Source organism: Oryza sativa, chromosome 7 (genome assembly GCF_034140825.1).
Source record: "Oryza sativa Japonica Group chromosome 7, ASM3414082v1".
Lineage (NCBI taxonomy): Eukaryota > Viridiplantae > Streptophyta > Magnoliopsida > Poales > Poaceae > Oryza > Oryza sativa.
This window is the reverse complement of record NC_089041.1, coordinates 16,929,575-16,943,293: the sequence shown is the minus strand read 5'-3', so window position 1 is coordinate 16,943,293 and position 13,719 is coordinate 16,929,575. Positions and strand designations below refer to the sequence as shown.

At 45.0% G+C, this 13,719-nt stretch overlaps 1 protein-coding gene and 1 long non-coding RNA gene across 2 annotated transcripts; one reads left to right on the top strand and one right to left on the bottom strand.

The window, feature by feature from the left end:
- Positions 1 to 2,157: 2,157 nt before the first annotated feature.
- Positions 2,158 to 2,697, top strand: LOC136357427 (uncharacterized). Its single transcript, XM_066312682.1, has one exon. The coding sequence runs from the start codon at positions 2,158 to 2,160 to the stop codon at positions 2,695 to 2,697; it is 540 nt and encodes a 179-aa protein (XP_066168779.1).
- Positions 2,698 to 8,293: 5,596 nt separating this feature from the next.
- LOC9270929 (uncharacterized) lies at positions 8,294 to 11,566 on the bottom strand. Its single transcript, XR_001547229.2, has 2 exons — positions 11,280 to 11,566; positions 8,294 to 8,637 (listed from the first exon to the last, which is right to left on the bottom strand). It is a non-coding gene; the product is annotated as an uncharacterized lncRNA (long non-coding RNA).
- Between the last annotated feature and the right edge of the window lie 2,153 nt (positions 11,567 to 13,719).

The window sequence follows — 13,719 nt, the reverse complement described above, 5'->3', positions numbered from 1 at the left end:
TTTAGATTTGTAAGTTTTTGAAACAAAAATAATTTTAAATATTTTAATAAAAATATAAAAGTAAAAATAATTCTGCTGTAAATTCGGTCAAAATTCCTACGACCATCTGTTTACAAGTCGAGCAAGTTGGAGTGTGAAAGAAAAAAAACATATCACCCTTTAGAACACATATTATATATAACAATAATACACAATAGTAGTTGAAAATAATAGTATATCCCGTTACAATGGGATCACCTATACATTTGTCGATAAATTTTTTACTATAAATTTTACAGATGTAATTAAAGTACAATCGTGATAGTACACTATAACTTACATGTAACTTTCAAAAATCTCTTCATAACATGCTATTTCGGTGAAAATGGAGATCATGTAAACGAATATGTCAGGGTTACGGATAAGGCATACCTTCTATCCTACGACTTATGAAATATACCGATAAGATATACCTTCACATACACAGATCATCCCCATGAATATCGTATGGAATCCGCTTCAAATTATGGAAAATATCTCTTTCCAAAGTCCTACTCGAAAGGGATAGAGCTTCTGTTATACCGTACCAGATCAAATATCCACAAATCTTTCTTGGGGTCAAGATGATCCACGGTATAAAAGGGACCCCAGGGAGCGGTGAAAGGCATTCAATTCTATCGCCAACACACCCACCATAGTTTACGAAGCCGGAGTACGCGGAGCCAAGTCGCTGGGAGATCTCGTCGAATTCCTCGACTACAATCTCGTCGGTATCATCTAATTCGACTACTCTCGTTGTAATCTGTTCTCATCATCATAAATACCATATAAACTGGATTAGAGCTATTACCTGACAAGAGGCCTGAACCAGTATAATCCTTGTCTTTTGTCTGCTTGATATCGTACTACGTAGACCCTTGTTCCAACGTACCCTAGTACTCTACTCATCCGGTCCCCGAGTATCATTCATTGACAGAATCCTCTTACTTATGTGCGTGCAGTGAGTTTCTTTTTCTTCTCCACTTGCACAAATCTTAAAACAAATCTAACGGTTCAAAATTACGTGAAAGTTAGATGCAAATTACATTGTAGTTACACTATAGTTGTATACTTTGGTTACATCTGTTAAATTTTTAAGAAAAAAATCTGTCGACAAATATATAGCAAAATTGAAGAAAAGTTGGCCCATGAAATTATTTTTTTGCCTGGGGCAGGTCTCTCGGATAATAGGCAGGGATCCCGGGCTGCGGCTGAAAGGAAATTGGAATCATTTTTATTAAATGTTTTTCTGTTAAAAATTTCAAAAATAAATAATAGAATGAATGTTTTTTTTAAAAAAAAATGTTCCTTCCGCCAATTTAGGAAACAAATAATGGAAAAAAAATTACAGAAATATTCTTCTCCATCCTTACTGTAGGACGGAAGGAGAGTATAGGTATGCAAAACTTTTAGGGACTGCCTGTATATACATCATGAGACAGATATAGGTCATGCAGATTTCTTACCCTTTAGATTAACATCTAACGGATGGCATCAATATACATAAACAACAAACAAAAAAACAAACAAACGAGCCACGTGGACAATCTAAAACTTACGTGGGCTCAAATGGGCAAGTAGATTTCAGACTTACATCGTAAATACACTAAAATTACATATGTAATTTTCAGACTTACATCATAAATACACTAAAATTACATATGTAATTAATATATAGTTATAGTGTAAGTAACTATAAAAACAAGTTAGCTCAGTGAAAGGGATGAGTTAAAAATCATGGATTCGAGTCCTGGTACGTGTAAGAGTTTTTGTTTCTCATGCCATGCACGAATCTCAGCGTAGCGTAAATCTCAAATACATCCGACCGTAAAAAAAAAATGTGTAAGACTAAGCCATACAAAATCTGTCAGCAGATGGATAGCTGTTCCGAAACGGGTATTCTATTTTTTATTTTTGTAATTTTTCAATAAAAAAAGTATATAAATAAATAAAATCAACAGAAATCCCGAATTGGACTAGGGTTTACCCCTCCTCCCCTCCTACCAGACTATAAAATCCTGTTGCCCTGACCTTTCTCTCCGCCTCTACCCCAACTCGCTAAAAAAAAAAAAAAAACTAGCGCCGCTGCTTACTCAGATCAGAGGATGGCTGCTCACTTTGGAGGAAGGTTTCCGGTGCATGGCCAACCGGGAGAGCCAGGCCAGCCCGGAGGCCGCGGTCGCGGCGGTCGCGGCGGTCGCGGCGGCCGTGGACGCGGCGGACCAGGCGGCGCCGGAGGCTACGGCGGCGACGGGGGATACGGCGGCGACGGGGGCTGCGGCGGCGACGTGGGCTTCGTCGGCTACGTCGGCTACGGCGGCGACGGCGGTAACGGGGGCGACGGCGCCGATGGCGGCGCATGGGGCTACGGCGGCGACGGCGGCGCCGGGGGCGACGTCGGTGACGACCGGCCTCCACGAGTACCACGCGCCGGGAATGGTGGCGACGGCGGGCGCGCCGGCCCCGGCGGGTACGGCGGACAAGGTGGCCCCGCTGGGGACGCCGGCCCCGGCGGTATCCCCGGCCGCGGCGGGAACGGCGGGTACGGCGGCCTCGGCGGTGGCCACGGCGGGGACGGCGGCTGCGGCGGGGACGGCGGCCGTGGGGGCCGTGCCGGTCGTCGCGGTCGTGGTGGCCGTGGCGGCCGGGGCGGCCGCGGTGGCCGTGGCCGGGGTGTGATCTTGCTTGATTAGCCGCCCACTTCTGGCCGAGTCCGTACCAACCAACCTCCAGAGATATACCCAGCAGGAGTATGCTAAAGTGTTAAACTACGGTTTTTATGATTCATCCGTGCGGAACTAGTACTAGTAGTATCTTAAGCTCATGTAGGTGTGGTCTGGTTAGTTTAAGTCCGTCGTTCAATATTTAATTTGGTCTGTTCGTTGTCCAAATTTGTTAGAGTTGTTCCTTATGCTTAGCTAGCTATCTATAATGAAACTCTAGTATTGTTCGGATTGTGGGTTATCAAAGAGTAATCGGTACTGGAATATATTATTTCCTATGGAAATCTGGTCTCGAATATATTATTTCCTTTGTTTTGTTTCTACCATCCCTCTTCCCGCGGAAGAGGATCCCTCTTTGATCTTGATGTCTCTTCAGTTCTCTGGCATATGTCGGAAGTACTCAGATTGATGTGTTAACCAAGCAAACAGAAATAAAAGTATTGTTATATTTCAGAAGTAGTCAGATTGATGTGTTATAACCAAGCAAACAGAAATAAAAGTATTCGGTATTGATTGATGTGGTACCAACCAAACAGAACAAAATAGTCGGAGGCTTGAAATTAGTAAATTGATGGTACCAATATAGGGGGTGAAAACGGTCTCGGAAATTCTCGATCGACTTAGCGCCGTTTCCGACCGTGCTATTTTTGTATTTTTGGCTATTTAAAAATTTTGTTTTTTTTCTAATTTGTTTCTGTATCGTATTAATGTCGACATTGAGTAGTCTAAATGATAAGATCGAGCATCGTTTCCGAAGAGATGCTACCGTTTCGGAGCATCGTTTCCGAAGAGATGCTACCGTTTCCGACCGTTTTTCATCCCCCCCCCCCCCCAAATACATCGGTAATTCAACATGGATCATGTCATAAATCAAAGAGAGTGGTTCCAGGTAAGTAGCGTTGCTACGGGCTAAACACATCATCGAAATAGCGTTGCTACGGGCTAAACACATCATCGTACCACATTGATAATGGGAAAAATCCGGCCTCTACAACAACCTGGTTGTATACAGCCACATATAACATCAGGGTTCATGGAGATCGTTGTTGTTTGTTAGATGGAAGAAGGGGCGTATGGCATTCATCGGTTCAAATGTTAAAAGTTCGATTCAATCCCCCCTGTAATGGCACAAAGCCGTTACCTTTTTTTAACAAGAATGTATTGGGCATTTTTTTTCTTATTGCTATAGGATATATTGTAGGAGTACTAGAAGTGCTGTAGCCGCGCGTAGTTGCACCACGCAAAATAGATTGAACACATCAGACAAAAAAGACTGCGCGACACATGGCTTAAGTAAAAGATTATATTCAATAAATGTTACTAGCTGCTACTGGTAATGTTTCGCCATTTCATTTAGCATAAAATGGTTCTCCTCCATACGTATACATGATATCATACTGATCCAGGTATCATTATTCCTAATTAAAACCGCATAACATAAGTTACTACCACGATCACTAAGGCCTCCTTCGGCACGTGTGTAGGGATTTCCCCGGGGGAAACACCACCAGTCCAGGATTGGGTGGATCTATACCTAGCCAAACGGGCGGCCCGGCCCAGCACGGCACGGGCACGCCCGCGGCACGGCCCGCTAGGGCACGGCCCGTTAGGCACGACTCCTGTAGCGGGCCGTGCCGTGCCGGCCCACGTGCCTACTCCCCGGCCCAAGCACGGCCCGAGGGAACGTCGTGCCGTACCATGCCGGCACGGGCACGTCAATGGCCCATGGGTCGTGGTCGGCCCGTTGGCATGATCGGCTGCAGGCAAGCTGGCAAGGTGACAATGCCGACAAGGCGCGCGCGGATGAAAATTTGGACGCGGCACGCGGGAGCGAGCGGCCGGGGCCGTGGGACCGGCCGGCCGAAGGGCGACACGTGGCGCTGGACTTGCTGAATGCTGACTCAGTGACTTGCCTCTGTCCGTGTGTCTATCGCCTGTCACTCTGTCAGTGGAACAATTCAAATCAAAGAGAAAGGTCCGAAAGTTAACTAAGCTAAGAGAAAATTAATAGATAGTTGGAGAAAAATAGAAAAATAATTAGACTTAGAAAAATATTAGAAAAATATGGGGAAAAAGAGTAATGACCTTTATTGATGTTTACATGATACATGCTGCCTCGTTAAAAACTTTGTCATGTAAAAACTCATATTTGAGAAAACCATGACAAAGAAAAGAGTACAGCCAACAGGTCAATACTTAAAAAATATAAACTAGCTACCCTAATTGTTCGTCATCTAAATAAAGGTTTTCGAACTGTGCGGCCAATTCTTGGTTGTCAGCAGTGTATTGGGCATGTTCTGCAGCAAGTTCCCAGTCTTTGACGCTTAATAGTATTTCCACATGATCGCTGCTCAGACTTGTTCTCCTATCCTCGATAATTCTTCCGCATAGACTGAAGGCTGATTCGGAGGATACCGAAGATACGGGCACCGTCAACACATCCCGTGCTAGTTTTGATAGCACAGGATATGACATCTTATGATCATTCCACCACCCGAGTACGTTGAAGTCTGACGTTTCATGCCTGATGGCATCACTATCCAAATAGTTGGACAACTCTTCGGCAGGACCATGCGATCTAGCGTCCCCACTTGCTGCTGATGAACTGGTACCACCACCATGGCTAGAAGATGAACCGCCCCAAATTCTGCTCCACTGTAATTTTTTCTTACCTGCTGCAAGGACAGGTGGGGGTCTTTGCAAGCGATCTCACTAAAACTTTAATTCATACTTTCGAAATACCTCATAGAATTTAGTTTTGACATCAGCATAATAGGTAGAATAATCAACATTAATAATATCTCCAATAAGTGAAAGAATATTGAGGAATCCCCGTAATTTTCCCCTAGGATCAAGAATAAATGCAAAAGAATACAACATGGGGATGTCTTTCCAATATTTAAGATATTTTTGTTTCATATTAAAGACAACGGGCATTAAAAGGTCATCATTTTCATACTCTTTCAACAAAGTGGCAATTTCAAGAATATTATGCAAAATTAAATTAGCTGTTGGATAATATACTTGAGATAACAGAAGAGAGTACAGTCATGAAACGTTTCAAGAAATTGATTGAACCTTTCAACAATGTGCCAGGTATGATCAGTCAGTATTGGCTGGCCGTCACTGTTTTTTGGGCCATTACGTGTTTGAAGGAAAACAGTAAGTAAATCCTTGTAAGGTAATACAACCTTTAACATAAAATAAGTGGCATTCCACCGATGGTCTGCATCGGTTAAAAACTTACGTGGGGGCTCACCCGATGCACAACAATACCTTTTCCACTGTGCAATCCGTGGGTTTGAAGCAGTTAACCACGTGATTGCTTGACGAACAGCGTCGATGTGTACATTAACTCTCTTAAACCCACATTTAACAATTAGATTAATGATATGGCATGCACAACGCTGATGCAGAAGAAATGATTGAGCATAAATACAAAATAATGGTTGTAGAATTTCCATGGCCCTAGAATTTGCAGATGCATTATCCATTGTTACAGCAAAAATTTTATCTGCAAGGTTAAACTCATCAATAACCTCTCGAATTCTCTCTGCTATATTTTCACCAGTATGTGAAACATCAATTAACCTTAAGCCAAGAACTCTTTTTTGCATTTGCCAATCATCATCAATGAAATGTATAACTACACTAAGGTAATCCTCTTTAGCCCTACTACTCCATATGTCTGAGGTGACACTGACAGAAAAGGTGCATGTACTAAATAATTCCTTCAGTGATTCATAACCTTTGTCATAGACATTTTTCAAATCACGGGTTGTGGTTTGTCTACTAACAGCTTGAAACCTAGGATTATGAGAATTTTTTATGTAATTTTCAAATGCAGGACTCTCACCAAAGTTCAAGGGTAAATCTTGTCTAGCAATTAAACGGGCAAGATTTTCTCGAGCTACCATAGGATCATACTCCCACGTACGTACCGTACCATCAGGATTTAGTAGTAGTTGTTGCTGTCGTAGTTGGATTCCTTGCTTCTTTGCACAAGCCTCGGCATGCCGCTTCAAATGTCCTGTTCCACCAGATGATTTCGCAGATAACTTATTTTTGCATATTCTACATCTCGCGAATGTTACCTGCCTTCCATCAGGGCCTGTCATGGCCACCTCATCGAAATGTTGCCAAACACCGGAAGTTCTTGATCTCTTTGAGCCGGTGTTCGTCGATACACTCCCACTCATAGTGCCGGATGCTTCTGAACCCGCCGGTGGCTCCATAACTGGTGGTGTTGGAGCCGATCCGGTGGCATCATACTTACCAGTTGGGAATGACCTCGACACGTAGTTAGGGTCGAAATCACCTAACGTGAACGATGGAATGTTCGATTCGTCCATTCTGAAAATTTAAAACAACATAAACAAATTTCAGAATATTTATTCGCATAACATGAAATAAAATAATACATAAAACTGAATATATGACGTACTTCTTTCTTACCACCTTTGCTTGGCTTTACACCTCTTGTATGCACTATTTTTAGTCACAAACTATTTTTGATTTTAGACAAAATTTTGTCAAATTTTGTCTAAATCAAAAAATCGATCTATCACACGAAAGAGCACAACAGAGCACAAAATGGGAGGTATGGACGATTCAGAATGCTCCGGTGGGTGTCCTATTTATAGAAACAAATTTCATATTTTTTTCGAATTTTTTTCCATTTTTTTGCTCTCCAACGGCTACTTCTCAAAAACAGCGGTCGTTGGATTAGCTCACTAGCCGTTGGGGACACGTGGCACTCTCGCATTCGTCGTTTGACTAGCTGTTCGGCCGCCGTACGGGATCTCGCTGAGTCGCCTGTCGCCGTCTCGGCTGCTCCCAACGAGGCACGGAGTGACGGAGGCAGTCAGAGCGAGAGCGACCCAGCCTCCCAGCCCCAACGACACGTCGCGACGCCGCTTGCCACGCGCCACGCGGCGACGTGCGCTTCCCGCCGCCTGGCCCCGCGGCTGCCCTCGGCGGCTCGGCCGCTTGGCGCCACGTGCGCGGTGTGCCTACCCTAGGCCGCTCCCGTGCCGTGCCGTGCTCGCGGGCCGTGCCGTGCCAGCCCTCTACAGTAAACGTGCCGTGTCGTGCTGGCCCACGGGCTATGGCGTCAGCCCAGACACGGCACGGGTAAACAGGCCGTGCCGGCACGGCCCACAGGCCGGCGTGCTGTGCCGGGCCTGGGCCTTCTACAGTGCGGTCGTGCTTGGGCCGGCCCGGCTTGGCACGGCCCATTTGGCCAGGTATAGGTGGATCCCCACCCACCACCCAATCCACTTCCACGTTGGGTGTTAAACTCCCATGCTATTCGGCTGGGGAAAACAGGGGAAAAAGCAGGTTAAACGCATCTCTTTGAATAAAAACTGAGCAAAAACGAGCATAGATAGCACATCTCAACTTAGAAATAGAATCAAACTACGAAATCACACAAAATAATCCGAAATTTCAAAAAGAAAAGCTGATAACTAATTTCTACAATGGCATATATAGAAGAAAACCAAAATTAAGAAAACAGTTCATTAAATAAAGAAAATAAAAATACTGCCAAGTTTTTAAAACGATAATTAACACTGCTATGCATTGTATCAGTTGACAAATTCACATGTGGTAAGTCAATCTGTGCCCTCCAAACAATATTACAAGCATTTAAATTTTAGTGTTTAGCAAAGAGCCCACTGAGAAGTTTTTCTTATACATCACCACAGTAAGGTAAAATAAAATCGGAAGCAAAGGACATCAACACCTAGAACATTGAGTACAACCACAAACTAAGTTCCCAGGTCCCAAAATCTGATTTGTCCATAAATTTAAGAAATGAAGATGGTAACTGCATGCATTGTTGTCCTATCTTTGCCACCATTCGATCTTCACCAAATAATAGTAGCTCCATGACCTGGGAGGAGAAAATGATGAGCATTGTGACCTCAAGAAAATATTAAAATCAATGCCAAAGAACACAAAAAAAGAGCATTGTGAGCTCAACAGGACTACAAGAGAAATGAAAAGAGGCTGACCACCTATCATCATGCTATTCATGTTGCAAGAAGCCAATGGAGACACTTTACAAACAAGTACATGGAAAGAAAGATCTTTTTGTTACTATTCAAACAAGAAAAAGAATGATTTTCTTTTCAGATATGCAAACTCAGCATATACTGACTAGGGCTCCCATCGGATGGCCTATTCAGACAAAGAAAAAGCCAAATTTTGAATTTTCAAACTTAATTTTGACATTGATTTTGAGATATTTTCAACGTAGTTTTTTTTTCAGCATTGGCTTTTAAGTCACCGAGAACACATATATAAAAATTTTACCTACAAATTTATTTTTACTCTAATAAGCCGTTTTGGCTTATTAAAAGAAAAGCCAAACGATGGGACCCTAGAATATACTTGCTCTACAAATGACTCTGAACAAACACATGTTATTATCTATTACTAATGCAAACATGTCATTTTCTAGCTAAAACCTTAACAAAGTTGATCGATCTAGCTAATTCATATATCCAAAATATCAATCTCCAGAAGAGATCCTATAATTTTCAAAGTTCACAAGAACTAAATAGTACAGTTAAATTCAGTCTCTACCATGGTACTATGTTTCTGTCAGCCAGCCAGCTCCTCAACCTGAACCATAATTTCAGAATTTCAGAATTCATAATTGAGCTCAATTTCAGCAGGTCCCCAACATATACACCACTAATGCAGTCAGTGGGCAAGAAACACAAGCACATTCAGAGTGTATAGATGGAATTGATGTTGTATTAACACGTGTTGTATTAACAAATCCAATGGTCAAAGCAGTTGATAGACACCCAAACTGCAGAATTAAAGGAAAAATTCAGAACAATATCAGATTCTATGCTAACTGACTGGAATATACTTGCTGTCCAATTTCAGCTAATGACTCTGAACAAACACATGTTATTCTAAGCACATAAAAGTGCTGACATGTTAATGATTAGCCCTTGAACCCATTTTAATTCCAGGAACTGTTGACATGTGTGAGATGACTTCTAAGCACATAAAAGTGTGATATCAAGCAAACAAATGTTAACAAAAAAAAAAGAATCTTCTAAGCACCAAACTACAAAAAATTAACAGATAACAGAAGGTTGCAGTTAATGTCAAAGGTAGTAATGGCTGTTCTGTACTTCTGTAGATTAGATTACAAAGCATTAAAAAGATAAACAGCAGAGTATATCTTTTTATCACCATAAAAAAGAATCTTCTGTGTTTTTTTTTCCTGTGCTCCATTTAAATGATCATTCATACAGTTATTCATTTTTTCAATCCATAGAGTATTTTAATTATATGTATTTCCTTTTGTTCCTATGTTTTAAACATCATGCATTTCGAAAAAGCCCTGAATCATGTACTCAACTAGTGAGAGAACCTGACACCTAGCTACCAGCAACCAACATGCTTTAACCAATTAAAACCCCACTCGCGCGCACTACACCACACTACAGCTACTATATATACTCATATCTTCAGACAACAGCACAACAGTAGCAGCATATGCATGCCCAGCTAAGATTCTATCATATGTATGTCACTGACTACTCACACTAGTGATCTATCACTAGTTCACTACTCATCAGATTCAGATATATATAATGGAGCTGATCACTATTGGCCACTCAGCTTAACCCAAACACACACTAATGCCCAGGCGTGCAGCTCACTTTCTCATAATGCAGGATGTGATAGATCATGCCAGAACAGATGTATGTTCTTTCAGAAATCCATACCAATGAATTCACCTTCCCAACCACCAAACCAATATGTAAAATCTCCTTTGATAATGAAAAAGCAAGGTTTAGGATGGCTGCTAAATATATATACTAAATCCATACTGAGCAAAGGCGATTTTCATACGTATCCTAAACAAATTTAGCAGGTGGCACAGTTCAATATCCTGCAAAAATTATATATATACTACTTAGTATGTCACAAAATAAATTCATTTTTATACATAAATCTCTGGAGTATTTCAGAAAATACCCTACAAAAACAAACTACGTATATGAGTTATGACCTGTAAGCAGCACCGACTCTCTCAACGATAAACTCAACAGTATGTAACTGCAGGAATCAGTACTTGAGATTAAAAGGAAACAATGACAGAGTAGTAAAATCAGGCTACCATCCATTTATGGCATTTTTGGAGCAGAGTATAAAACATGTGAATAAAAACACACAGAAAACAAAACTTAGGAAATCGTTTGCATTGAAAAACAGAGCTAATTAATGTATATGAACAAAATTAATATCCTAAATCCATACTGAGCGTATAGACCTCAAAGGAAAAGTAAAAGCTAACCGTGCACAGATTGATAATGAAAAAAAAAACAGAGAGATCAGAACAGGATGTGATAGATAATGCCTAGAGATTTCACAAGTAAAATTAGCACAAGATTACCTAGCCCAAGATTAACTATCCCGCAACATAATCGATCAGATCTAGCCCAAGAGTTCACCTTCCCAACCACCAAACCAATCAATTCAGGAGAAGGATGGAATTTGACATACCTAGACAAGGTAGTAGAAGATGACGAGGTCCTTGAGGTTCTTGATGGGGAAGACGCAGTGGCCGGATGGTGGAGACCGAACGGAGAAGGCCGCACCGATGTTGAGCTCCGTCAGATCTGACGAGAGGCGGCATCTACGGTGAGAGGAGGCGGCGTCATTTGTGGCGAGAGGAGGAGGCTGAAGCGACGTGAGGCGCCGGCGCGAGCAGATGCGGTGTGCCGCGCCGGCGGGCGACGGGACGAGCAGCGGCGGCTTGGGCGCCGCTCCAGTCGAGAAGAGGCAGCGGTGTGTTGCTCAGGGTGGTGGACCAATATCCCTAGGGTTTGGGGGTATTGGGCCGGGATATCCACCTTCCCGGGCCAAGCCGAATGCATTTTTTGACAACCCAGGAATTCTTTCCCCTCGTGGTGGGCTTTCCCGAAAGGGCCGGGGAAAAGGCCGGTTTACACCCAAACCGAACGAAGCCGTAAGGTGGCGGGAAAAGTACACGCAAGGTCCCTCAACTTGTTAGCCAGATACAAAATCGTCCCTCAACCGCAAAACCGGACATCCGGCGTCCCCCAACTTACAAAACCGGTCACAATAGGTCCCTCGGCGGTTTTCACCCTGATTTTGTCCCACGTGGCAGCTGACTCAGCGTGGGACCCACGTGGACCCCACATGTCAGTAAGCCACGTCAGCACCCTATCTCTCTTTCTCTATTTCTCTCCTTCCTCTCGCTCTCTGCTCTCGCACAGGCGGCGGTGCGCGCGGCCGAAAGGTGGTGCAGCCGGCAACGGCGGCTCCCGGGTGGCGGCGCGCGGGCTCAGGGCGGTGCGAGTTCGCCGGCCTCCCCGTCCCCCTCGTGCGGTCGGCGATGGCGGCGCGCGGCTGTGGCCATCATAACTGACGCGGAGAGGAGGGCCGATGCGGTGGCGGCGGCGGCGGCGTCACCGACGCGGTGGAGAAGAGGGTCGGCGCGACCGACGGGGAAGAAGCGGCGGAGAGGAGGAGCAGCAGTGGAGGCCGGCGGAGGCGCGGGGAGGCCGGTGTGCTCCTCCCAAGTCCAAATCCGGCGGCGAGGCGGGAGGAACACGGTGACGACAGCGGGGAGGCACGGGGAGGCCAGCGTCGGAGTCGAGACGGGACGAATGCGTCGGCGTTGGCTCAGGGGAGCAAGGCGGCGGTGGCGGCGGTGAGAGGAGCAAGGCGGCGGTGTCAGCTTCCTCTCCGTGCTCGCCGACGAGGAGGAGCGGCGGGCAACCGCGGCAGCCGAGCTGGAGCCACACGCGGGGCAGCGGAAGCGCGGGGAGGCCGGCGAGCGGAGAGGTGATGACATGGCTTACTGACATGTGGGGCTCACGTGGGTCCCACGCTGAGTCAGCCACCACGTGGGACAAAATCGGGGTCAAAACCGCCGAGGGACCTTTTGTGACCAGTTTTGTAAGTTGGGGGACGCCGGATGTCCGGTTCTGCGGTTGAGGGACAATTTTGTATGTGGCTAACAAGTTGAGGGACCTTGCGTGTACTATTCCCTAAGGTGGCTACCAGTTTAGGAAGGTACACCGAAGGTCCCTCAACTTGTCATCGAGTTACAAAATCGTCCTCAAACCGCAAAACCGCAAAACCAGATATCTCGCATCTCTTAACTAATCAAAACCGGTCACAATAGGTCTCTCGGTGGTTTTGATCCTGGTTTTATCCTACGTGGCGGCTGAGTCAGCGTGGGACTCACGTGAGCCCCACATACCAGGATGCCACCTCATTACCTCTCTTATTTCCAACATGGCCATGCGCGCCGGCTCCGAGAGGCTCCCCCACGGCGGCAAAGTCAACGGCCTGGCTCACCGACCACCCCGAGGACTGGGACCCGGCGATGGCGGAGAATGTGGTGAAGATGTGGAGCGTCGTGTGCCCGGCGACCACCGGTGTCGACGACGACCCGTGGATCAACCCGCGGCGGTAGCTGCATCGAATGACAACAATGGAGACGATCATGATGGTCGTGGTAATGACGACAAGGACGACAATGGCAATGCTGGAGCCTATGGACGACGACGGCGGCGGCGTGGCTGAAGGCGGCAGGCCTGGCACAGAGGGATACACTACGAGCTCCGGTGGCAGTGGCGGCGGAGTTGGGAGAAGGGGACCGGGTAGCATACCTGCATCAGTGCAGTTTTTTCTCTGATTAGTCCCAAATCAGATGCTAATTCGTAAAAATGCATTAAATATAGGTCATGCGTAGGATGAAGGAACAGATTATGGGTGAAATTTCGTGGAAATGAAGTGATAAAACAACTGGAAATTTGGAATCTGGGACTAATCACGCGAGCAGGATGGAAAATTCGATCAATCACGCAACCTAATCTCCCCAATTCCCCTCCATTTCAGCTAACAAGTTCAGGAAAAAATCCACCTCAGCAGCTTGCGACAATCCAATCACGCACGGAATTCCATCAGG